A 26,549-nucleotide genomic window follows, 5' to 3' on the forward strand; every position below is an offset into this window, starting at 1 on the left:
GCAACACTTCCGGCACCAGAATTCGTCACATGAACAACCAATGTCATCCAGTTATTTTGTGTTAAGTTTGCCTATGTTTTGGGCTAAAGGGTTTCGTTTCACAGATAGGTGATTACAGCCTGGCGTGTAACAGTCTTGCGAGTAATCTTGACCAGTGGAATCGTTTTCAATTCAATTGGAAAACTTTCTTTCGGAGAGTTATAGCAGCGTTGACAACAACAACGACACACAATAAATCATGATCTGGCTACCTGTGTTTAACAGCCAGCTGTCAAGATTAACGAAAGACTCTAGGGGATAGTAAATTGACAAAATGAAATGTTTTAGATTATTAGATTATCGTTAAGACTTTCTCCTTTCTTGTATTTTGTTTTCAATACTGCTGACAAAAATGGCATCTGTCGGATTTCGTGCAAAAGATGCCAAGACGTTGTCGGAGCTGGCGTCTCTTCTCCAGTCCAAAGGTTAGTTGTACAGACATTGCCTGTTTTACCATTGCATGCGGTAACAGTTTTGCAGTAGGCCTACACAGTCCAATATGAACTAGGCAAAGTCTACAACCGAAGGTAGTGTATAGGTCTACATGTAAATTGTACATCTACCGGGGGCCTGTTTCATGAAGCTTACTTAGTGTTAAGTTGCCCTTAGCTAAGTGCACTTTATACCTTTACAGTGCTAAATGAACTTCATGAAACATATTGTGTATTTAATATAGACAAATAACTGGCCCATTATCTACTTGTACATTAAGACTCTATACATTGTAGCTGAAATGGTTAAAAAAGAAATTGTCATGCTGATATATACCATGTATTTATGTTGTTGCCTGTGGTGTATTTCTCAAGTTCTTGTATGTACTGTACTTTAAGTGGTGTGTGACAGGGAATTAAGAGTCTTAGACACACGCTTGTAACTGACAGTTCCACCAGCATCAGACCCTCCTACAGCAAGAATTATTAACTTAAGCCTGGGCAACAGGGAAAAAATAATAAATTAAGAATAAAAACAAGTCATTGAGCTGTGGTGTTAGATTTACAGTACATGTGTGACATAAATGGCATACCCAATTTCACCTAAAATTTGGCCTGTAAAAGTGCACATTCAGAAGCAGATAAAGGTCTGAAAATGAAACTTTTAATGCCAACACTTCTAATAAGAAATCAATCAAACTTAACCCCAAAAATCTTACTTGGGACTATAAGCTGAATGAATCAATCAGCATCAAGCAAAATGTGTCACATGAAAAATGTTAAACTTTAGATGAAATACAGTAAACCCAGTGAACATACAGTTCCTATACTTGGAAATAAGAATTCCTTGCAGGCTGTACAAGGTACAAGAATGTACAAGGTTAAATTGCCATATTCTCTAGGTCTATCTGGCCTTATATCATAGGATTTTCTAGCTGATACATTTTTATGGCTTCCACAAGTTAAACAATAAAGAGAGCAATGCTTTTAAATGAAAAGTGGTGAGTAGAGTGTCAGGCCAACCCTTTTCATCCCGAAAACATCAATTTACTTTCAACTAAATCATTTGAAACTGGAGTTGGTTGAAGCTACATGTAGCTAGCATACACATTTACGGCCTGAGCTGATCGCTCATTTGCGTGTGATTGCTGGGATACCTTGGCTGTTTGCCTTCAGGCTCTTATGCCAACAATGCCTAGGAGTGACAGAGAAAGAAAGCACGGTGTAAAAGATAAAATGATGATTATGTGTCCTAAAGCAGTGACATTCATAAGCGTGTGGTATAGATCATTTTTATACGCCCCCACCATTAGGCTGAGCATTTTATGTCCTGTGTGCGATTTTGCCCGTATATCCAATTCCTGTCAGGGTTATAATTCCAACAGTTTTCTGTGTAGAGTTTTAATTTTTGGTGGATACATACATACATACACAGATGCCAATGTTTCAGGACTCATATTTGTCCATTTGTCAACACTTCTGCTGGTATTTTTTTTTTATACATTTCAAACAAAGGCATTTGTTGGGGCATATGTTGTGTTTACCTGGACTCTTGTTAGATTCTGCAGCAGTTAACATTTTTTTGCTATTTTTCCCCAGAGCTTTTTTTTCTGATTTCAGGTGACAAGGTACTAAGCGGAGAATGTAAACTTTCTCTGACAACCCAAAGCCTCGGCCTTCTCCATCATATGTTCGAAGCAGAGGGACATAATAGGAATGAAGACTTTTTGCGACGAAGGAACAATCAAGAACAGGAGCATTTGCGAAGAGATGTTTTGTTTTTACAAGATTTCCTGCAGAAAACCTTGTTTGTCAAGGTAATGTGTGAAATACAATGTCAATTGCAATGGTTTTTTTTTTTTTGTAATCATACTTCATATACATTTAGAAGTATTGACTGGTTATAAATTCAGTTTTAATGCATGAATAAAATTTGGCAATTTGTTTTTTTATTTCACTTTATGATTTTATCTTTCTTATCACTTAAAGATGAAAGACAGTATTGAATATTAAATGCCTTGTATTTGACAAAACATGAAACTTGTGAGCAGTCATGTGATATTACTTACCACTGAGGGGAATAACACTGTGAGGGGGATTACCTGCTGTTAAGGGGCCTCCGTGGCTCAGTTGGTTAGCGCACTAGTGCAGCGTAATGACCCAGGAGTCTCTCACCAATGCGGTCGCTGTGAGTTCAAGCCCAGCTCATGCTGGCTTCCTCTCCGGCCGTACGTGGGAAGGTCTGCCAGCAACCTGCGGATGGTCGTGGGTTTCCCCCGGGCTGTGCCCGGTTTCCACCCACCATAATGCTGGCCGCCGTCGTATAAGTGAAATATTCTTGAGTACGGCGTAAAACACCAATGAAAAACAAAAAAAAAACCTGCTGTTAATACACGTGCCTCTGCTGCATATTCATAGTCTCTTGCTAATATTTATATATTACCTGTACACCACTGCTTGCACAGACCTTTGCACATGCAGGCATTGTGAATGTGCTATACTTGCTAGCAAAACCAACAACCTTGATGAACAGACACACTACCAGATTTTGCAAAGAACTTTTGAGATAAAACATCAATGGACCAGTCCAGTATAATTTTACATAGTAGATTGATACAAATTTTAACAGGACATGGGGAAATTCAAAAAAAAAAACATGTAATTCTACAGATTATTCACCGATCATCAACTATACAAGGAGCTGTCAAAATTGGATTCTTTACATCACTGAAGAGACTGGAGATAAAAAAGGTACCCATTCACCTGATAGAAGGCGTTCAAAGGTTAAGATCTCAGTTGAAGAGCATCACCTGTACTCGCTGCGTAACACAACTACAGGTGAGAAAAACCATTTGATTAATGTACATGGTACGTGAGAAGGTCTGCCAACAACCTGTGGATGGTCGTGGGTTTCACCTGTCTCTGCCCGGTTCCCTCAAACCATAATGCTGGTCGCCGTCATATAAGTGAAATATTCTTCAGTACTGCGTAAACAGAAATCAAATAGATAAATTAATTTACATGTGCCTTTTAGGCATATCGACAGGGTTTTGGTTTCGGATGACTTGAAACTGTTTTGTCTATTCTGTTTGTCTTCAGTTTGTACAAAACACTAATCAAGGAAATTAATTTTATTGTATTCATTTATTCCTGCCTTTCATCTGTTCCTTGTTTCCTTGGCTGTGGTATAATTCTATAGTGTGCGATTCTGGTAGCTACATGTATCTTGTTGCTTCTACTGTTATCATGCTTGATCAAGTGTGTACTGTAGACCTACATGTGTGTTGGGTATTTTTTCCTCTGTAGGATTTGCTGGAGACATGTGGTGGAGACATGAGTACTGCCATGTCCTGGGCATCTCTACAGGAGATTTGCCTCTCTTACAACAGCATACTTAACCTTGACTCATCATTGGTATGTTCTTCATTCACATTTCCATTATAGAAATGTCAAATAACATTGATTCCAAAAAATATCACTACATATGAAGTTGATAATTGTTTTTGTTTTGATTGCCCACAATAATTTATTCTGGTATAGATATATTTATTTTGTTTGAGCAAAATATTTTTGAGTACTGCATTTCATGCTACCAAATGTAGGTTTGCATCAGTCCCCATTGGTGTGGCAAGGGATTTGTCGGATATCTGTCCAGAGATAGTGGATATACTCTGATTACTCAGGTTTCCTTAACCCATGACTGACAGGTGTCATATAATTTCCTGAGTATGTTAAAACATCAATCAAATAATATATAAACTGTTGGGATTGTCACAAGCCAAGAACATTCTGGCAGCTGTCAAATATATAAACCAGTCTTGAGTTGAGCAGAATAGATCAATCAAATTACACGTAAATGAACATTCTTTCAATAATTACATCGACTGACCATTTTTTAAAAAAAATAATTTCATACTTGTAGACTGACAGTGATTTGTTTGATAATTTTTTAATTAGATTTCCCTAGTTCGGTGCACCCCCACATTCATTTTTCATTGATAATTTCAGAACTGTCTACATTCTAAGCTAGATTGACTCTATTATTATTAAGCATTGATCATAATAGGCATGTGAAAGGATATTCAAATGACATTATACAGACACATTAGGTAAATTTCAATGGTTATTTTGATGTCTCATCTTTACCAAATTTTCTTATTCTTTAACCTGAACAATATGGACACATCATATTTTTGCGCACACCTTTTCATTTAAGTAAACCGGCCCGGATAGCACAGTTGTTAGAGCGTCCGCTTCGGGACCGGTAGATCCAGGATCAATCCTTGATCGAGTCACACCTAAGACTTTAAAAGAGGAAGTTGTAACTTCCTCGCTTGGCGTTCAGCATGAAGGGGATAGTGCAACGACTGGTTGACCCGTATCAGTATAATGGCTCGGGCGGGGCGGCTTACTTGCCTTCGGTAAGTCGTCTCAGTGAAGCAGCACTAAATAAAAGAGCAGTGGAAATCCGTCCTGCAACAAGGAGGCACATTACTCGTACATGCACCCTAATGATTCCTTCGTCGTCATATGACTGAAAAATTGTTGAGTACGACGTTAAACCCCAAGCACTCACTCACTCACTCACTCATTTAAGTGAGGGTAACTACTAAAGCCTTATTAAACTGTAATTTATGTTTTTATATTTAACAATTGCAGAGGTTATTGCCAGTTCTAGAAGCTTTTGACATCAGCCATAATAATCTGGAAGAACTAGACAACCATCTTCAGGTCAGTGTTCAGTGTCTTCTTTTTTTTTCCTTCCATTAGTGTAAGTGTTGTAGATGGATAAAGTAACAGAACCATTGTAAACATTTGCATTGGACATTTGTCAGTCAAATTTTCATCACTTTTGTACATTTACGTGTCTAAGTCATATCTCACAATCATATACAGCGTTATGTCCATTTTGTATTTGTATATTAAATATATAACTGTGTACCTACTTAAGGAATATTTACATGTGGGCCTAAGTAAGTCATATTCTCTTTTATCTCGGTTCATTACATCTAATCAGATTTTGCTCTAATAAAAATGTTACCAGTGAAACGTTGTGAGTTGACATGGCTGTGTGTTCTAACATGTGCATGTGTATCCCAATCTCAAACCAAACAGTGGATGGTTGGAGGGTCCATCTCCCACTCACTTGGTTTGTTCTCTGTATATGTGTGTAGGGGTTCCAGCCAGCAGGAGGGAAGGAAGGGGTCGGCAATGGGCCGGCACCCACTACTTTAAATCTCCTGCTGGTTGGGGCAGTTACAGGGACAGCACTGCTGGTTAGGGCAGTTACAGGGACAGCACTGCTGGTTGGGGCAGTTACAGGGACAGCACTGCTGGTTGCGTTGTTGTTTTTGTAGGTATGAATGTATGTACCTTCAGTTTTCAAACTGCACAATACTTTATCTTGTTTTATATATATATTGATGTATTTTTTTGATTCAACTCTAAAGTACATGCTTCCTATATATTGTTTTATCTGTGATGGGCTTGGGGTAGAAAATTTTCATTGTAACTTGACGGACCTTTGATAAATAAAGATATTGTTTTTATTATTATTTGCTCATGGAGAATGATTATGTCCACAGTACCTCACAGAACTGGTGCATATCAACCTGGGTTATAACCAGATCTCTGTCGTCCCACAGTTCTCTCTGAGTGTCAGAACCAAACTTAATACTCTGATTTTAAGAAATAACAAGCTTGAACATCTGGAAGGTAACACTTAACTAAATTTTGATCATTTGTAACATATGCAATCATCTTCCCAAAGATATGGATATAAAATCTTATGGAAGAACATGAATTTGTATTGTAAGGAAGTCTGTAATCAGGAAGAATTAATTTCCTGGTAAGATCAGCTGATTAAGATATAGGCCATAAAGTATATATTACAGTGGAAAATTAACCTCTTAAAATCTCTTTTGGTAAAAAGTTTTTTTATTTCACTTACTTCCTCGTGTAATAAATACCCTGCCAGATTGTGACTTAAACAATAGAATACTCACTGTGTCCCAGTAAACCTGAAAAATCCCACCAGGAAGTTGTTAAAGGCTCAAGTGTAAAGGCTCATGTTTTATGTTGACTATTGAAGTCCAGTTTTTAGAGAAGAAGAAACACATATGACTGTTTTGAAAAGGGAGACTTGAATCATGTATTTAATAATTTCCGCTGATTTGTTTGTAGGGGTGGAAGATTTGATCAACTTACAGGAGCTAGATGTTACAAATAACTGTCTGTATGATCATGCTTGCCTGGATGTCCTAAACACACTGGATAACCTGGATCTGGTATGCCCTACACTCATTGTCAGCACCAAATACATGTAGGTTGTGTCTTAAACACACTGGATCTGGTATGCCCTAAACACATTGTCAGCACCAAATACATGTAGGTTGTGTCTTAAACACACTGGATCTGGTATGCCCAAAACACATTGTCAGCACCAAATACATGTAGGTTGTGTCTTAAACACACTGGATCTGGTATGCCCTACACACATTGTCAGCACCAAATACATGTAGGTTGTGTCTTAAACACACTGGATCTGGTATGCCCTAAACACATTGTCAGCACCAAATACATGTAGGTTTTGTCTTACTCACTGGATCTGGTACACCCTAAACTCATTGTCAGCACCAAATACATGTAGGTTGTGTCTTAAACACACTGGATCTGGAATGCCCTAAACACATTGTCAGCACCAAATACATGTAGGTTGTGTCTTAAACACACTGGATCTGGTACTCCCTAAACACATTGTCAGCACCAAATACATGTAGGTTGTGTCTTAAACACACTGGATCTGGTATGCCTTAAACACATTGTCAGCACCAAGTAGGTCATGTCCTATACACAAAGGATAACCTGGACCTGGTATATCTTAAATGCCCAGTAAATACTGGGTAGGAGACCTTGAGGTCCTAGATGCACTCTTAGCACAAAATGGTATACATATATTGTACATCATAAAAACACCAGTATCAGAGTTCTGGTAAGTCCAGAGTGCACTGCAGATACGAGATATGGTACTAACTTACACATTGTAAACACCAGATGTTGTATTACCATGCTACTAAAATATATTATCACACAAAGATTTTCTAATGAGAAGTTAATCAAAGTTTATAAAAAAAAAACTAAAGAAAACTGTTCAGAGAACCTATAAGGTGATTGAATAAATCAGAATCCTTCAAAATTTTTCACTTGAAAAATGCTAAACTTACAGTAGCCGAAGCACACTGATCTATCATGAACAAACATGATAATACATGTAAGCAACCCCACCCAAAATATACCATTGCTACTAATGGTTGTACACATTTTTTGTTGCATTTGATACAAATGGTTGATTCCAGTCCACTGATTTCATACAGTGGTTGTAGGCAACTAAATGTACCATCGGGAATAACCATTTGCATTGCACATGATGTGTAATTGGCTGATGTCCTAAGCGTCATGTGTCTGTTGTATTTATTGTTGAGTGTAGCCAAAAAGCACTAAGTATTTCCATAAAAAATTCAGCTCAGGCCTTCAACCTCAATCATTATTGACAGCCTTTTGCGTTGCATGTTATATTTTATGTCAAACCATCTTTATCATTCTCTTCTGCACCAACCCTTTGTTGTGACATGTATATCACCATATAATTATGAAGAGTGTTTCTGCTCCCTTCCAGCTGTGTTTACTAGGCAATCCACTGGCTTACCATGCAAGTCACCGCTCACTGACAGTGCAGCACCTATCACCAATAGCTGCAAAGGAAAAGGTATGTTGACATCAAACCTGTTTATGGCTACTCTGGCACACAAACTTAATGTACATGTATATCTTACATAATACATATAATTATTGGAGAAATGTCTTTCCTGGAGGATAGATAGCTGGGTATATCCTACAGCTTTGAAAGAGTCATTCATGCTAAACAGCAAAGGGCTGACCTGTACAATCAGCCTAAATAAACACTTAAGTTGGATGGCAAAAAGTGCGAAAGTTCTCCCATCCTTCACCTTTTTTATATGTTTAATTTTAAAAATTATAATATCATGACTTTATTTTTTTAAAAATATATTCATTCTGTTATTTTGGTGTATAAATAGAATAATTCATCAGTTGTAACATGTCTTGTGCGCTTTAGACCTGAAGAAAATTGCTGTTTATTTTACAGTTCGTTCTAGATGGCAAAAAATTATCTGAAGCTGAAAAAATGGTAAGTCTGCTAACAGATCCGTCAATAAAGTAAAACACATCTTTTTCCTTGGTAATATTTATGCCTTCATCATCCTGGTACTTTATGTAAGTTATTTTTTTGGGTGAAATGGACTTGTATTTTGCATGAATGGAAAAATAGTGTTTTAATATAGCACATAACTTGTTGTTATAATGAATCTGCCTCGTAATATTTACCTACATTTCATTTCTGCACGTGGTGTAATGACTTGTGTTTCAGCTGACAGTGAGACATCATGTCCATAGGAGCCCCAGTCGTCGTCCCACACAACTTGTCCATGCTCTCATCTCTGACACCCAACAAATAGCTAACCAATACACTTTCTCAGACTCTGATCCTATAGCCCAGTCACTGCCTGTCGCCTTGCCTACTGGAAAAAAACGAACAAAGATTCGAGCAAAAGGTCGCACACGAAAAGCCCTTATCACAGAGTTTGAGTCATCCACTGACACCACGACAGGTGTCTCATCTCAGGACAGCTCTAGAGGTGAGGGGCACCCCAGTAAGTCATCCCACAAGTCTCAGGCTGACTCAAGTCAAGGTTGAAAACAATTTGTTAAATAATTTGTGTTTTATCATTGACTGTTGAATAATAATGTTTTCATATCTGTAATGTTAAGACATCACTGTTTATTATGGCATGAACCACATTATTAAATCAGCTACCTCCTGTATGAATTGGTAAATTGAGTTTAAAAAAATATTTAAAAACAGGTTCATTAATCTGAGTATTATGGCACTTAAAGCTAGTAGATAAGGACGTTAATTTTATGCATTTTTTTCACCAATGCTCGGTGATCTCCACCGAATTACAACAGACAAGTTCAACTTTTTCAAGCTGTCAGAGCTTCATCAGTGTTATAAAAGCTACAAGAGTGACAACAAGCATATTGAACTTCTCCATGAATTGGTTTGCTGTTCTACACACTGTTGTGAAAACAGGTTGTTGAGGGGCCCTTGAGTTTGGTTAGGGCGTAAATCTATTGTTTTTACTGGATTTAAAGTCATTATACATGTATGTTTCTTAGAAACTGCTTAAACAGGTTATAATCTTTGTAATTAGGAACAGTAGCAAAATATGGAAACTAGTCTGGTCACTGAGATGACCCAAATCACGAACCGTGTGAAGACACAGAAGTATGCACTATAACAAAGTGTTTTCAGCACGAGCAAATGGCTGTTTTATACAGCTACACTGTATATAAAAGTGATTTTAGTCTTGAAATTGCTCTTATATTGTAAGGTTGAAGACGTTCGATTTTCTTTTAGCCCCTTCCCCACAGCCAAAGCAGAAAGCAGTGGAGCAGGTGAACAGTAAAGAGCAGTTTGAGGTGATGAGGGAACACTATGGGCCGGACTGGCTCAGGGCCTTCAACAATAACCCAGAGGAAGCAACAAAAGTCAGCTCATTGTCTAACCCTGCAGGCTACACTACAGAAGATGATATATACCTGAATGACAGTGAAACTGGAGTGGAGTCAATGAGTCACAACCCTGCCAGGGAGGTGGAGGCAGGTGTTGGCAAAATGAGTGTGTTTGACAAGGAAGGGACAGTTGAGGAGAATGGTAATGACCTGGACAAAACTGATGGCTCGGGGCTGGGCAGGCTGGACAGCGAACATGGCATAGAGTGGCAGAGAACAGACAGTGAACAATATGAATACTATGGTAACCCAGCAACTATCCTTTTCTACACGTCATGTCTCTTTTTTAATAAGTGTATTTGACGACATATGTACTGTACATGTACACATGCTTTAATGCCTATATACATGTACATAGTCATTGAAAAGTTCTTGAGTTGGTGGTAAATACAAATCAGTCACATGATGCGTACTGGTATAGTCACTATCAGCCCTGATAGCACAGTTGATAGAGCGTTCGCTTCAGGAGGCGTAGATCCAGGATCAATCCTGAGTTGGGTCACACCTAAGACCTTAAAAGAGGAAGTTGTGACTTCCTCAATTGGCATTCAGCATGACGGGGATAGTGCAGCGACTGGTTAACCCATATCAGTATAATGGCTCAGGCGGGCCAGCTTACCTGTCTTTGGTAAGTCATCTCAGTGAAGCTGTACTAGATAAAAGAGCAGTGGAAATCCTTCCTGCAACAAGGAGGCACATTACAAGCACTCAAAGACTCAGTCGTCATATGACTGAAATATTGTTAAGTATGAAGTTAAACTCCAAGTGCGCACTCACTCTGGTAAGATCACTGCTCATGTGACAAGATTTGTCATGTCACGGTGCAGTGATTGCCAATAATCATGCATTTCACAACCCTCATATGAAACCATTATTCATTAAATGGGTTATGAGGACCCCTGTTTGCCCATGTGGTTAAGGTGTTACTGTTGCTGCATGTGATCAGCCCTCAATGAATAATGTCGTGCAATCTGATACAACGAACTGGTGAACGGTGGAAGTTTCCTCCTGTCTGTCTTCTACTTTCACCACCAGCCATCATATTAGTGATGTACTGTGGGGTATGACATTCAAACCCAGTCAAGTACATGTAGAAAAATGATGGGATTAAGGATGGTCACATAAAAAGTTGTAGAACATCATTAATAGTAATAGACTGTGTGAATTGCTTGTGTTTGGAAGGTGATGAAAGTGAACCGTTCATTGTGATGCTTGATGACAGTGAGCAGAGTCAGCTGTTCCTGAGCTTAAATGAGCGTTACCTGCTGGAGAAGGATGTAAATGGCACACTGAAAGAGATGCTAGATCTGAAGTTATTAGAGGCCATGGACTGTACGACAGAGAGAAGAGTAGTGGGTGGGATGGAGGAGGGAGTACTCATGCCAGTTGTCCGCCTCACATTTGGCTATGTGCGTAAAGATCGGCGAGAGAGGATGTACATCATGGAAGATGAGACCAATGCAGAGGTACACGTGTGTGAATCATCCAATAGCAACCTTTGCTCTTAAAAAATTGTTTCAAAATTTTAATAAATTTAGAATTGAGTAATGAATAGAGGTAATTACATAAGAGGAATGTATGCAGGTACATTGTATGTGTACAAGAGATAGGCTGATCATTATTATCTCTCAGCCAGGGGTTTTTCAAACCAATTTCTTTTTAGAAACTCAATTTGCCATGCATGTATATTGTTTATCCCCTTCCAGCTAAATACTTTACCTTACCATGTAAATACAGTCTGATAGTATTGAATGGTCGTGCTAACTTTATTTGAGTTTCGTGCAAATTTGTCTGTGACTCTATGATTGGTAGCATACATAGATATACCTGCAGTATGTGTTTACTCCAAGTATAACAGATCTGTTTTAAATTTCGTCCAGGAATTTCAGGCACTTCTCCAACCCGTTGTGGAGGCAAAACAACTGAAGGAAAAGCTGAAACCACAACTACATGTGAGGACTTCAGGTTATATACATATTTGATTAAATGTGAAGTGGAAAGGTTTTACCAGACTGACTACATGGCGATAATTGTGTTATATTTTTCTGTAATTTTGTATACTTGGATACAATTTGTAGCTTACTTTTTATCTAGAAATGAACTGTGCAAAGATATAAGTCTGCATTCAGCTCAAAACGTCTTGGTTTGTTCCCCATTGATTGCATAATGTTGTGACCTCAAAACAGCCATGGCTCATTCACAAGACCATCAACAGTGTCACAAAAACTGTTAATTTATTCTAAACATAAATGATGTCTTGACGTTCTAAAAACAAACATAGTCAAACGAAGGATATTTTCCATACAGTGTTGCACTGGATAATTTTTAATATTTACATCAGTACTCAGTGAATTATTTTCATAAAGGAAACTTCCACGGCTTTATACAATAACAGGAGATGTCTGTTGATGACAAATATTTCTGTGATTAAAAGCATCTGCAGTTCACCATTTTTTTTAACTATGCAATATAACAAAATGTCCATGTGCACTGTTTTCACCTTCAGAATGTCAATGAATAATAGCAGCTGAAACTTTTTCAGCTACATCCATGTTCACCCCTTTTTCACCCCATTTTCACATTTAACATTACCAGATTTAGAAAAAGTAACAATTATACATGCATCCCTTCAGATAGGTACATAAAGTAATACCAGTCAGCAAAATATTTCTACCAATACACTTAAGCCTGTTATCTGAGTTATACTTTGGAAAATGAAGACATAACGGGTGCAAATAGAACCAAATGTGTAAGAATGATCTATTTCCATTGTACTGTAAAGTATCCATTCCTTATTTCAGTGTCTAAAGTGTTCTGCAGACTTTGTGAAGTCTCAGGCAAAGGTGGTGATAAAGAACACGGACCAGGTGACAGGAGATGACACCATGTCCTCTAGTCCAGCTGCCAGCAATACAAGTAATACATACCTCAATAGCATTTCTTCGTTTGTCTCACTTATTTGTTCATGGCATGCATACTCAGCATTTTTCTGTGAAAGTTTGCTTTTGTATTTGAGACACATTTTGATTTGGAGATTGTATTTTGATGGAAAGCCAAATCAAACAATACATGTGGCTACTGTCTTGACTGTTGGTCCTACTGATGTCTTTAATAATCTCTCTTAAACTAAAGTAGTTTAGTTATTGTTTATATGTTATTTCTCAGAAGGCCTATTGGCCCAGGTACAACCACCCAGATATACAAGTACATATGGATTGTACTGAGATGTCTGGTTTAGATGTTTTGTAAGCTGATAGAATGAAGCACTGTCGATCGATAACATCTTTATTTATCCTTTAAGTGTAACATTTGTGTCCTTGATAATGATGTTCTGTACCAAATAATTCATCTGTAGCAAATTGTTGGTTATACAGAATAAATTGAGTTGCTATCCATAGATTCTACAGTATCCATACCTACCCATGTAGAATATACTGTAAATGTTCATGCATATATAATACTAAGTATATGATGACGTACTTTGTTTGTGACAGATGCACTGTATGAGGCATACAGCTGCCCTAAGTGTGGCAGTGAGATGGTGGTGGAAATGGAGTTACCACTGACAGAGTTAGCCTCCAGTGCTAAGTCAACCACCCCTGCTGGGTCTCTGCCCAAGTTGCTGGATGCTCGGCCCCTGGATACCTCATCTCCTTTGAAGCCAGTCAAACAAAGTACAACACAGGATGGGTGAGAATTGTTGTGCATTTAAAGATGTTACAAATATACCAAGAATTGGCTTGAAATGTTCGAAGCCATATTCTGAAAAATGTAGTCATAATTAAAATGAAAAGTTCCTTCTAATTTATGGAAAGTCATTGTTTTTTAAAATTATTCTATTGTGTAAGTCCATACTGTATTTATAAATTAAGGCTGCAAATTAAACAGATTTTCCATATTTGCCCTAACCTGAACACACAGTAAGATTTGAAGCATTATTAAATATGCACTTGTCTGTGTTGTAGTATAGTTTGTCAAATAAACAATGAACATTCACATTATTTGCCTCTTTTACAGATCGAACAACAACTCCCCTAAGGTGGTCTTCACTATTGGGTCATTTGAAAACAAGGACCTGCATCACGTTATCTCATCCCAGAAAAGAGCATCCTTACCTGCCATCATGCCAACCACCTCTGTCATATCACCAATAGTGAGATCACCACGAATAGCACCAGTCTATTCGAAGACTTCAGGTGTGGGGTGGTTGCAGAATGGTCACTCTGTGGGCAGAGAAGCTGAGGTATCTACAGGTGTTGGAGGAACAGGGCTGAAGAGGGAGACTCGGGTAGCCAGCTGGTCCGACTTCAGGTCACGACAAAACTCTACAGGGAGTGACATTGCAATCCTGAGTAACCCGAGTGAGGGCAGCGTATACACCCTCACTGACTCTGGGCAGAGGGACGTGACAGGTGGGGAAGAGGAGAGGGCACGGACAAGTCTGCTTGTGGGCAGAACTGTGTCTCCTATTCTGGAGAAAATTGTTTGTACTGAGGAAGTGGCCTCTGATCTGAGGGCTACTGAAAATGGAGAAGAGAATGTGGACAGACTTGCGAATGGTCAGGGGACTGACCCCATCCAGTCTCCTCTGTCTCTCAGTGTATGTAACAGCATGGTGTCCAGTGTGTATGAGAACTCTATTAATTCTGCCCCACCCCACACAGATCTTCTCTCAGACTTGGTGAATGCGTCTTTACCATCCAATGAGGCAGATGGGGACTTGAGTATATATGACAGTCCTGGTAAGGCAGTGACAAAGCAGCAGTCTATTGAGCCTATACCTGATAATGACAGTGGTATGGATGTGAAAAACCCTGCTTCTGTCTCAGACAACACAAGCACATTGACGGGTCATCCCAGTGATAGCTCCAGTTTTCTTGTAGATTCTTACTCAGCTTCTCTGACAGATTGTAATGGGGATTCCCGCGAAGATCAGGGGATTCCCCCAGCCAAGTCAAACAAGAATGTGCCAAGTGTAACTGAGGAGAAGCGGCATGGATGTGACACAGACTTCACTGAGTTAGACCACAGACTGAAGCTACACTTTCACATGTCCCTGCTGAAGGAGTCTGAGGAGTGTGTGTGTATGATACAGGTGTGTGCCCACTTCTTTACCTAAATAAAAATGTACTAACTTTTTGTATCAATTTCTGATTATGTAATTAATTACTTGCAGTGACTCTTCATGTTGGCTCACAAGTTGCAACTTAATACCATTCTAGGGCAGGGAATTTCTAGATTCCGGTGCTGTAGTAGTTCATGAGGCATTGGTTTCCCCAACCCATAAAACTGACTGTTATTGTAAATGTGGAAGTGAACAATTAAATTAGTGTGGCATTAAGAAGAGATGCCACAAGAGAAAAGTTGTCACTTTTTTGCCAGAAAGTTGTTTGCTTGATGCACCTTGAGTGCTTCCATCACTCATCTGACAGTCTAATAAAAATGTCCTGAGTGAGCATATTATGTTGTATAGCATGTTCTCGTGGCATTGTGTATGAGAGAAAATAATAATCTATGGTATCCAGTATGTTTGAGATTCTACCCTGCCCATGTACAAGTACTTATTAAATAGAGATGACCTTTCAAAAAACATTGAGTGTGTCACGCAACACACTGGCTGGTACATTTATCTCCAGAAGAATATCAGTTCATGCTATTTATTTCTACAACTAAAAGAATTGGGGTTTGTTTACTTCTTAGATTTGTTTTGCTTCTCAGACTTGCTTTTATGATTAATATGAAGGCAAACTATCAGAATTTCCTTCAGTGATAAATCTGTTATTTGGCAGTTAAATCATATCGTGTTTTTGCTCTTTCATTTTTGATATTTTACACCCAGATGTTATGAAGTGGAAAAAAGAAATATTTGTTTCACTGTGAGCCAAGCGGTATAACGTCATAATACTTGACATAATACTTGTAGAGTAAACTTTCACGCAACAATAAGCCACAACGTCATACATACGCAGTAGTGAAGTAACGAGGTAAACTGAAGTTACCTAAGCCTGCTGTTGATTGGTCTAAAATGCATGATCTCTCCAGAGGATGCTGCAGCATTTGGGGGATTTGACTGGGTACAAAACAAGGTTCAGAGGTATCAGGTTACACAACAAACACCACCACGGCGGTGTTTAACCATTAAACACGCACACCCTGATTAAAAAATAGTAGACAATTGTTTAAAAGAGAGTAGGAAAAATTCATATTCATGTCACATACAAGCCGGTGAACAAGTCCAGAATTGTATGAAGCCTGCATTTTGTGTTGTAGTGTGATGTGGCACAGTACATGATGAAGGAGGAATTCCCTGGGATTCTGTTACTTACATCAGAGAACTTCTACATCCTGAAAATCCTTAGAGATGTGAAGAGGTAAAGACAAGTCTGTAACATGTACCCACAGAACACCGTTACATGTATCATGCATCGTATCCATTTGGCTGCACTCCTGTAAAAACGAAATTTGTTGATGCTCATAGAAAGAAACATTTGCTGATCTTTATTTAAGTATTAGGACATGGTCGTGAAATAATTTCTGTAGGATAAGGCAAAAGTATACTTATCATAAACTGAAGAGAGTTTTACAAATAGTGCAGTGCTAAAATGTGAATTGTTAGAGTGCTGAAAGACACACAAAAATTGTCTTGTTACATTGAAGTTCAGCTGATGAAATGATCAGTAGATGGTAAGCATGGTTACATGCATGTCAGTTTGCATGATTACAGAAAGAAGGAAAGTGAACCCAAGTCCTGGTTACGGTGCATCGAGGCGCAGCCTCACTCTGAGCTCCAGCACGTCGACATGGGCCTTGGCAAACAGAGTTTCCGACTGGAGTTTGACACAGACTGCTCTAGCTATACCTTCATTGTCAGAGACAGGGGTCGCTGTCAGACCTTCCTACAACTAGTCAAAGGTAGGAATTCACTTATGAAGTACACAGTGGTCATGGGTTTACCCTTGGCTGTAACCATATGAATGAAATATTCTTGAGTATGGTGTAAAACACGCGTCAAGAAAAGACATGGATTTGCAGAGCAAGGGGAATAACTCTTAAGCTGTATAACTTAGATGCAAAATTGGGGCATGACATAAGAGTTCAGACCACTTTTGCTTTGAATTTTTGCATGAAATACCTTTTGTGACCTCAATAATATACAGAAATATAAAGCATACATGTTGTATGAGTCCATTGTTGGCATATCAAAAATGAAGAACTTTATATTGTGGAAGCAAATGTTGGAAAGTAAATTTTGGAAGTTTAGAGTAACAATTAGATGCTATAAATAATGATGACTGTATTATGTTTTATTCTGCACCAGATTATCTGGAATCACGAGGCTGTGACAGTGTTGACCTTTCTCTGAAGGATGATGACCCTGTAACCATAGAAAACTTGTATCAGCAAATTCTGATTGGTTCAGATGAGCTGGATGGAGAAGGGGCTCTAGAGGCAGGGGAATCCTCCCAACCATTTAATTATGTTACAGGCTACTTAGTTAAAGGTACGTTTTTAAATAGATATGTACATGTATATATAGTATTAATAATACATTTTTATTTCAAAGTATAAACTTGTTTTATTCAGAATTGTTCTCCTCTAGACCTTCATCTAGAAAACAACTCTGTCCCATCCAGAGAGGGTGACAGGATAGTGGAAAATGACCCATTACCAAACCCCCACTTCCATCTTGATGACTATGTGAAGCACCAATAAGAGAGTTTCTGGTTCAAACTCTTTTATTGCTAAAGTTAAAAAAGTCCTACTTTATCATGTGACCTATCCAAAATGTCAGACAACTGTTGCGCGATCACATTTACTATAACTTGAGCGTCTGAAAAAAGTTTCATCAAAAGTTAATTAGAGGAGATAAACAATGAGGAAAATTGTGGATCTGAACTGTTGTGGACTCTAAAACATGGTGATACAAGTGATCAGTACAGTGATGTCTAAAGAGGTTACCTAACGCTTTTCACAAGTCGCATGGCACAGCAGGACTGTTTTTACCTTCACTGTCAACAGAGCTCGAACTCTGAACTCCCCTTGTAAAGATAAATGTTTCCTGTTTGATGTTGTGCAGAGTCAGAGCAGATGCCTGTTGGATTGGTGGTAACAGACACAGACATTTACATGATAATAGAGAATCACCAGTGGCCATTGCCTCGGCTCCAGGCCCCTCTCAGTCCAGACATAAAGGGCTCACAGTTCACACTGATACAGCGACAGAATATCAACAATGTTATCCAGATTGTGAGTGCCTCTCTAAACTGTTCATAATTTATTATAACCCTCTCATCATAGTTGGAGGAAAGGGGTGCAATATTATCAAAATTGTTAGAGCCTTTCTAAGCTGTTCATAATTTATTATAACCCCCTCACTGAAGTTGGCAGGATAGAGTACAATGTTATCCAGTGTGAGAGCCTTTCTAAACTGTTCATAATTTATTGTAACCCCCTCACTGAAGTTGGCAGGATAGAGTACAATGTTATCCAGTGTGAGAGCCTTTCTAAGCTGTTCATAATTTATTATAACCCCCTCACTGAAGTTGGCAGGATAGAGTACAATGTTATCCAGATTGTGAGAGCCTTTCTAAACTGTTCATAATTTATTGTAACCCTCTCATCAAAGTTGGAGGAAGGGGGTGCAATGTTATCCAAATTGTGAGTGCCTTTGAAAGCTGCTCAGTTTTTAATTATTTTCCTCACTTTAAAATTTACTGATTTGACATTTCTCTGAATTTGATATTTCACATTATGAATGTACAATTTCAATATATCTTGTTACTTTTGAGATTCATGAACTTGAATGCAGGACTAGATAAACTATATTTGTACTGAATTAAAACAATTAAATGCCTTTATTTCCAAGTTTGGTAGCAGACCATTGAACCAAGCTTTCGCTGTTGTGAAGCCTTTGGTTTTCTGCATTGATTTTGATAAATATAGCTAAACAAATTATGGTGATTAGTTACCTCATTTTTTAATCAACTGTGAGCATGTATGTTGTTGTGTTGCATCTTCAAAAGTTTTGAAAAAAATTATTTTTTTGGGTGCCATCTCAGTATAGTTTGGACATGTTTGAGAGATTCATTTGAGATAGCAGTATTCATGTTTCATTTCTATCACACATTTTTACAGCAATATTGTGCAGAGGATGCTATGAAAGTGACATTGTGTTTTTATGATGAGGAATCAGGGGAGGAGCTTGAGTGGTGCGTTTCCATGGAGACAGCGAATGGCGTGCAGTCATTGGTCAAATGGATTAAAGATCCATGGGAGGCAGAGTTTGGTGTTGACCTAGAGGTCAGCTCTGTATCGTTACAGGTGAGGAATGTGAGACGACAGTCTTGCTGCCAAACATTACTCATGCTTATAACATCAGTCATAATTTACAGAGCGATTGTGTGTAATATGCACAAAACTACCACGGCGAATTAATGCAATCAGCTCTGCTTGCAGTGATGCTTCGCTATGCTTTAGGAGCGTATCCCTCTTATAGTGAAGTAAAACTTCATGCAAACATCAAATAAACAATAATCATGTTGGTAAAAAAAAAACAAAAAAAAAATATCAGCTACATATAGGTGAGATTCTCTGTTGGCCAACCAGCAAGTGTAATTTGTAACAAACCAAAACCCCGTTTTGATACTCACTTTAAGGATGTTAATTTAAATGTGTCATTTGTCATTTTTCTTCTCTTTTTTTCAGACCTGACAGCATATTTTGTGTGTAATGAGAAGAACATTACAGATGGTAGATGATGACCTGTGGTCGTGTCCAGTTGTTTCTTACCAAGTTCTTTTATTAACAAATTCTTAACAGTTGCTATCTATGGTAAATGACCTAAAATTTCAATCGGTGCCTGATCCTCAGAGTCCAGTTGACCTTAGAAATGTGTTTTGAGGTTTGTTTGAACGGTCATGACGGTAAAATGATTTCCTGCTTGAGTAATCTAAGTATCAGTATCAAAGGTAATATTTTAGAACATTTATTGGCCCAAAAAATGCATTTCTTTGGATGAAATTTTAGGTTGTTTACCGTATGTGCATTTTATACATGTATTTATCTAATTATATAAGTTATTTTCATGTTACATGTATAAACTTACTTTACATTCACGACAGTGTCTGTTCTCATTTGTTGACAGGGAAAATATACATCTTATTTAATAACAATAATACGTGTAATGTTAACCCTTTATGAATCCAGTCGTATTTTTTTTATCTGTATTCATTCACACATATCAGGCCTAGCATAAAGGCCTGGTTCTGTTGCTAAGATGTCTACAGTCTAAGCTGGAGGTTCTATCACTTCTATTTTAGGAACAGTCTATAGGAATTCAAATTTTGGTACATAGTTTGTTTATAAAATGTCTGAAGTACATTTGGTCCACAAGTTTTAAGATTGTCCTGTTTTGTTAGTGCTGACTTTTATGTTATTTTTACATGACCATTTTTCTGTTAGTAAAATATTATCCAGTTTTTCTTTGATTCATTGGAAGGTTTATTATTTTTGGCTGCATTTATCATAATTGCTGGCTCAGGCTTCCTCTGTACAAAATTTGTGTGTGTATGTGTGTTTGTTTTTGAGGGTGTGGTGCATGTTTCATTTTGAAATCAAAGATCACCCCAAAAGGTAAACAGTGAATGATATGTACTGTTTGACATAAATGAGATGGGATGACATGTCCAAAAATCATCAAAAAATCCCAGTATTTATAGCTCTTGGCCTTTCTCTCGCACACAGTTGTGTACATTGTATGTGTTAAAACATCTATAGATTTGTCTTGTTCATAGCAGTGACATACTTTCTTCAGATTCACTTACAGATTAGTCTAGAAGTTTTTGATGAGAAGAAATTTCCATATATATTTTACATAGTTGTGACCTCATTTACTTGCACAATAGTACACCCAGGGCTTACCATGTCATTAGATTGTCGGCATCCAGACTCCTTGTCTTGTGTACTCCATGTCTCGTCTACTCCATGTCTTTTCTATTCCATGTCTTCAAATCATGGAAAACTAGTTGATTTAAGCGTCATCAAACTGCCCTAGTCTTGGTACCAAAGCCATTTTGGATTCACACTGTGTGAACTTATGCTTGATCTGTAGTATAGCACAAGAAAGATTCCAAATCCACCAGTCAAGGACTTGTAAATAATCTTCATGAGGAAGTAACAACTCTGCCTTCTGTCATTTTACAACTACTGTGTTTCACCTGTATTAAGTTTAGCTTTTTTTCAAGTGGTACATTTTTCTTCATTCTGATTGATTTTTTCAGCTTATAGGGCTTCTTTCCTTTTTTCAGAAAAATTCAGCGTTGGCATCAGAATTTTCATTTTAAACCCCTCACTATGAAGTTTATAGGCCGACTACAATATATTAAATAATTGATGGCCACTAGCACTAATGTTGGCTGAGTATCATGAATGCTGTCTATCCCTATGTACATGTAGATACGTTGTATGTGGCTTTCATTATGTAGGTAGCACTTTAACTATTAGTACTTGGCAGTGCTTTAGGCTGTATAAGAGTATCATTTTTGGAGCAGAATCATGTACATATACAAGTGTGTCATTATACATGTGCTGTATGCATTCTTCTGGGCTCCAATTTCTGTCACATTTATCATACAGACTATAAATGCTTGTCATTACCCGCTAGGAATGCTTAACAAATAATTTTTTACTTGATATGACAAATCGCAAATAGACATGGCTTTATGCATGATTCCATCCTCAGCTCATGACCAGCATACACGCAGCAGTCATTCTGTCTCCTGTGCAGAATAACCACTGCAAGCAGGTGTATTAAGTGTATGTATCTAGTACTTTATGCTTAATATGCCCTCGGGAAGTCAAACGATGTGGGTGGGGAGAAGGTTGAGGGGCAAATTCACATATACTGCCAGTACATTCACTCCTGGTCAACCAGAGTCTCTATGCTCTGCAGCATGTCAAAGTTACCAGTGATTAGAAGCTCAAGTGTTTTTCAGTTTGCTGAATAATTCATTGTTTGCGGCCCTTCGAGCCCTTGATAAAATACTCTATAATACGGCAATACTCCCAGCTATTTGGGTAGTATTGTTGTAGTACCAGGCATGTTGTATATGATACATATACATTATAGTATTTGTAATTAACTGAGCAGTTAGCATGTTGATCAGTATACATTCTAGTACCAGAATTAACATACTTATATATACATGTATGCTGTATCAGGTTATTAATGCTTTTGATTAATGAACATTGTAGTACCAGAGTTAACATAGCAGCACATATATTATAGTACCAGATGCTATACCAGAGAATGTTGACAAAGAGCCCATCCTTGGTAATCAAATCAAATCGATTTACCAAGAATGGCTCAAATTATTTCTTTTGTAAATATCAGACTCATACCTGTACCTTTTAGTGTTACACCGATTCTTAAGGTTAAAAAACCTGTAAAGCGACCCACTTCATAAATATTAGGAACAGTACTACTGATTTTGAACAGCAAGACCTGCACAGGCAAGACTCGTATTTTGTGAAATGGTAATATGTTTGGCTATTTTAAAATAATAGCAAAGTTTTGAATTGAATTTGTTCTACCCAATTTTTAATAAAAATCTCCCGTTTCGCCTTCTTAACATATTTGTACATATGTTATAGTACTGGAGTTAACATAGTTATATGTATGTTGTAGCGTCAGGCTTAACATAATGACACGTGCATCTACGTGAACATTTCTTGCATCTCCTCTGTGTGATCCATACACCTGTATGTTTAACCCCATTGTTGTGTCAGTGAAGATACATGTGCGCTGTTTCCATTGTCACAGCAGAGTGCAACTTTTTGGCACTGATGCTGTATAAAATATACCCATATGTTAGTCAGTTTGAGGACCTTTTCATTTATTTACTGGTTTGCATACAACTTGAAGCCTAGTCATTCCTTTGGGTGTCGGTACTTGTACTGTCATGATTGCCAGATGCATGAAGTTTTAAATGAAATCGGTTACGGGAAGAGTGCACATTGTGTGTGTGTTGACATTTTCTCGTAGAGAATGAGTGTACAGATAAGATGTAATTCCATTCTTTGTGTACAGTGTTTTTATTGATGTGTGTTTAGCCTGTATATGACATGTACATAATGTGAGCCAAACACATGTATCTGAGGAACAACAAGCTGTCCTCTTCTATGCAATCTCTGTGCCTGTGTATGTACACCGAGATACTCGAACGTTATGCAGTGTTTTAGCACAATATCTTTTGTATGAAATCATGCACACATTTTACCCCAACCGGACTGTTAACAAAGCTTCAGCCATGTTAGGCAGATATCATGCTGTGATTGCTGCATATTGTGCTACACATGTGGCTCTGGTGTAAAGCAGTTGTATGGCATTTCTGTTTTTCTGTTAAAGTATGTTTATGTGAACCCAGTGGAGAATAAATCGATACATTTTGATAAATCATTGCGTCTTTTGTATATATACATGTACTACTTAGACAGTATTAATCATTTAATGGGTTATGTATTTCTTTTGTTGCTTGGAGTTAAGTCCAACTCATGCTGGTTTCCTCCCCGGTTCCCCCACCTCTGCTCTGCCAGGTTTCCGCCCACGATAGTGCTGGCCGTTGTCTAGAAAGTGAAATATTCTTGAGTGCGGAGCAAAACACCAATTAAATAAATAAACGCTTTATTTCACGCATTGATTAATAGACAGTGCGTCACTAGGGGAGTTTCGAGTTTGAACGCTTTGTTCTTAAAGGGAAAAGCTGGCAATTGTGCCTCTGCATCAGAGTCTGACAGTTGATTAGTAAATTAACGTCAACATGGGTAGCCTAGCACTTTTCACAAGTCACATGACACGGTAGGACTGTTTGTACCTTTGACAACGAAAGAGTTCCAACTGGAAGCCCCTAATTGTTCATGGTGGCTTGGTAGCAACAAGCTACCCACGGCGTTAGTTGGGTCAGTCTTGTATATCGTTGGAGATCACTTGTCCTTTTCGCAAATATGGCCTGCAAGTCTGTGCAAGTACTAAAGTTTATATTAGACAATCCTGATCCCTCCGGTAATTGAACAGACCCGCATAGTGTTTAAGTGAGAAATTCTTGATTGTGGTGTTGAATCAAATGAATAGTTTCTCTGTGTCTGTGTCGGGGGTAACCTTCCAAGCATCCATCAATATTAGGGTGGTGCCGATGTAGACACCAAAACCGAATTTCTGACTGTCAATCTGTGTAGACAGAAGCATACTTGGGTGCAGAACTCCAAAAGGCATCGATGACCCTCTGAAGAATGCAAAATATATGACTGCAGCCTAATGTAGCCTAATCATTATTGCTGAACCATAAAAAACACTGTCTATGAAAGGAAAACTTTTTGTATTTTGAATACTATCCTTTACTGTAAACAGAACTTGTGGGAAGTGTAGTAGTATTGCCTTTTGACAAATTGAAGATCACACCCGTGGGAAATAGCGTAGGCCTACTTGACACTGGGATGCTTTGTCAAGCAGATGACATCCGATCAAAAACAGCTAACAAAATTACACAAAATCATTTATTTCTGCAATTGGAGAACAATTTGCTCTTCTTGGCGGCGACCAGCGTCCATTTCAGAGAACTCGGAGCCCAGACCTTCTTCTTTGACCATCTCAATTCAAACTTAAATTTGGGCTATGGAATGAAAAAAAGAAACAAATTGTTATCATTTAGTAACTACAACAATAGTAAAACAAAACAAATCAGTATGATATATGTGTTGGAGGGACAATTATCGGTATTGCGAGCTACTTGTGTGGCTACAACTTTGCACCATTCAAACTAATACATCTGAAGACCTTAGGCAATATGTGACGACTACATGTAGGCCTACGTTTTGGTGGAACTCACGACTGGGACAGATACCAATTCGCAGATGGAGGATTGGGTGTTCAGAGTTACAGATATAAATATTTGGAGCAGATGATGTGAGTTAGACACCCATGGGAACTATTTACAAACGCGGTTAACATCTACTACTAAATATTATTTGCAGTTGGCTGGTTTAAAATCCAAAATGTTCACAATCAATTTTTGCAATTAGGTGATTGCGCAAGCGAAATTATTGATAGTTCAGTGTCACTCAAGGTAATCATAGATAGTTTTCTACAAAAAATTTGAGATAATCATTATTATGATTTCTGTGTGACAGAAAGCTAAATAAATATAACTTACCGGAAACAGCCTGACTCTGACTCTGACTTTTTCTCTTATTTGGTAGAAGAAATCAAAGTTGACAGTGTTTTTATCGCGCCCATGGCTCAGCGCTACACATGGTTTCTCCGTTTTCCTAGCTCGGGCCTCTCCAACCAGAAAATAGTTCAGGTTGAAGTGAAGTTCTGCGCCTCCACGCACTGCCTCCTGTAAACAAGGAAGAAAACGAAAAAGTTAATTACTGCAAGCTTAAGGTCATCGTGCTTCGTAAATCATGGTGAAATCCACCGAGTACTGGTAATTTTGACCAATCACCATTTATTTATTTGATTGGTGGTTAACGCAAGGTTCAAGAATAGTTTTCTTTTATGACGGCGGTGAAGGTTGTTGGTGGAGAAAACGGTACCTCCGATGTCCAATGTAAATATTAGACACAATACATCGGCAAGATTGTATGCAGTTGGGCCGTTAATGTATGGTTCAATGCAGCAAGTAAGTCTTTGATTTCAAACAAACACTTTATGATAAAGCCAGAAAAGCTTGTGCTTAGTTCAAAGATTGGATGCCTACCAAGCTGATGGAAGCACTTGCGGTAGCAACTGCTATCACTTTTGGTGTAAACGTGAGGCAGAGATCGTATTTTTTGCAGATGCTCAGTTTAGTAGTCAGAACCACCTTAGCGGTCAGCTTCAAATTGATATCGATCTTCGTGATATACAATGGTATTTTCCCCACGGGAATGTTGACGGGAGGAGAAGAATAGAGTTTCTTTGAAGATGTATACTTCGGGACGGTCAGCTTCTGGTCAATCAGTGTTTTCTTTCCAAATTTTGCGTACACTCGTCCTAACCCCTTTTTCCCTTTCGAGTCAAAATACAGGAACACAGAACCGATTGAATAGGTCTTCGAAAATACCTTCCCATTGGAAACGACCTTGGCGAATAATTTACCTCGCTTAGCTGGCTTTGAAAACCCCGCGAACACGGCACCATAAACATTGACACTAGCTTTGGAAGGACCTACTCTAAAGTGAGCAAGACAGTGTTTTTTGGCCTTGAACACTTTAGAATCGGATCGAAACATTGATGCTGATTGTACGCTTTTGTAGCGACCTTTAAAATCCGACCAGGTAGAACAAGATGAATGTTGTTTAATGTTTCTCTTTGTTCTTGTACCATGTTGTTCATGGTTTTCTCTATTCAGCTTATCGCTAACACTCTGAGCCAAAGGCGATAGTTTATCT

At 38.2% G+C, this 26,549-nt stretch overlaps 1 protein-coding gene across 1 annotated transcript; it reads left to right on the plus strand.

Moving 5' to 3' along the window:
• The first annotated feature begins 12 nt into the window (after window positions 1-12).
• On the plus strand, window positions 13-23,570 carry LOC135464691 (serine/threonine-protein kinase 11-interacting protein-like). The gene is made up of 22 exons (XM_064742193.1): window positions 13-464; window positions 2,091-2,287; window positions 3,141-3,308; window positions 3,777-3,884; window positions 5,130-5,201; window positions 6,056-6,185; window positions 6,654-6,757; window positions 8,146-8,235; window positions 8,635-8,676; window positions 8,917-9,184; window positions 9,967-10,365; window positions 11,304-11,587; window positions 12,002-12,073; window positions 12,923-13,037; window positions 13,616-13,811; window positions 14,139-15,216; window positions 16,392-16,492; window positions 16,846-17,033; window positions 17,440-17,622; window positions 18,199-18,368; window positions 19,257-19,442; window positions 19,827-23,570. The coding sequence occupies exons 1-22, from the start codon at window positions 392-394 to the stop codon at window positions 19,830-19,832; spliced, it is 4,230 nt and encodes a 1,409-aa protein (XP_064598263.1). The 5' UTR covers window positions 13-391; the 3' UTR covers window positions 19,833-23,570.
• The last annotated feature ends 2,979 nt before the right edge of the window (window positions 23,571-26,549 follow it).

Source organism: Liolophura sinensis, chromosome 1 (assembly GCF_032854445.1).
Source record: "Liolophura sinensis isolate JHLJ2023 chromosome 1, CUHK_Ljap_v2, whole genome shotgun sequence".
In the NCBI taxonomy this organism is placed as follows: Eukaryota; Metazoa; Mollusca; class Polyplacophora; order Chitonida; family Chitonidae; genus Liolophura; species Liolophura sinensis.

Bases quoted from the DNA above. Each gene is read 5' to 3' on its own strand.
- LOC135464691 (XM_064742193.1), top strand. From the start codon at position 392: ATGGCATCTGTCGGATTTCGTGCAAAAGATGCCAAGACGTTGTCGGAG. The intron at 15,217-16,391 runs GTGTGTGCCCAC...TTTGTGTTGTAG, and splicing joins AGTGTGTGTGTATGATACAG to TGTGATGTGGCACAGTACAT. The intron at 16,493-16,845 runs GTAAAGACAAGT...GCATGATTACAG, and splicing joins ATCCTTAGAGATGTGAAGAG to AAAGAAGGAAAGTGAACCCA.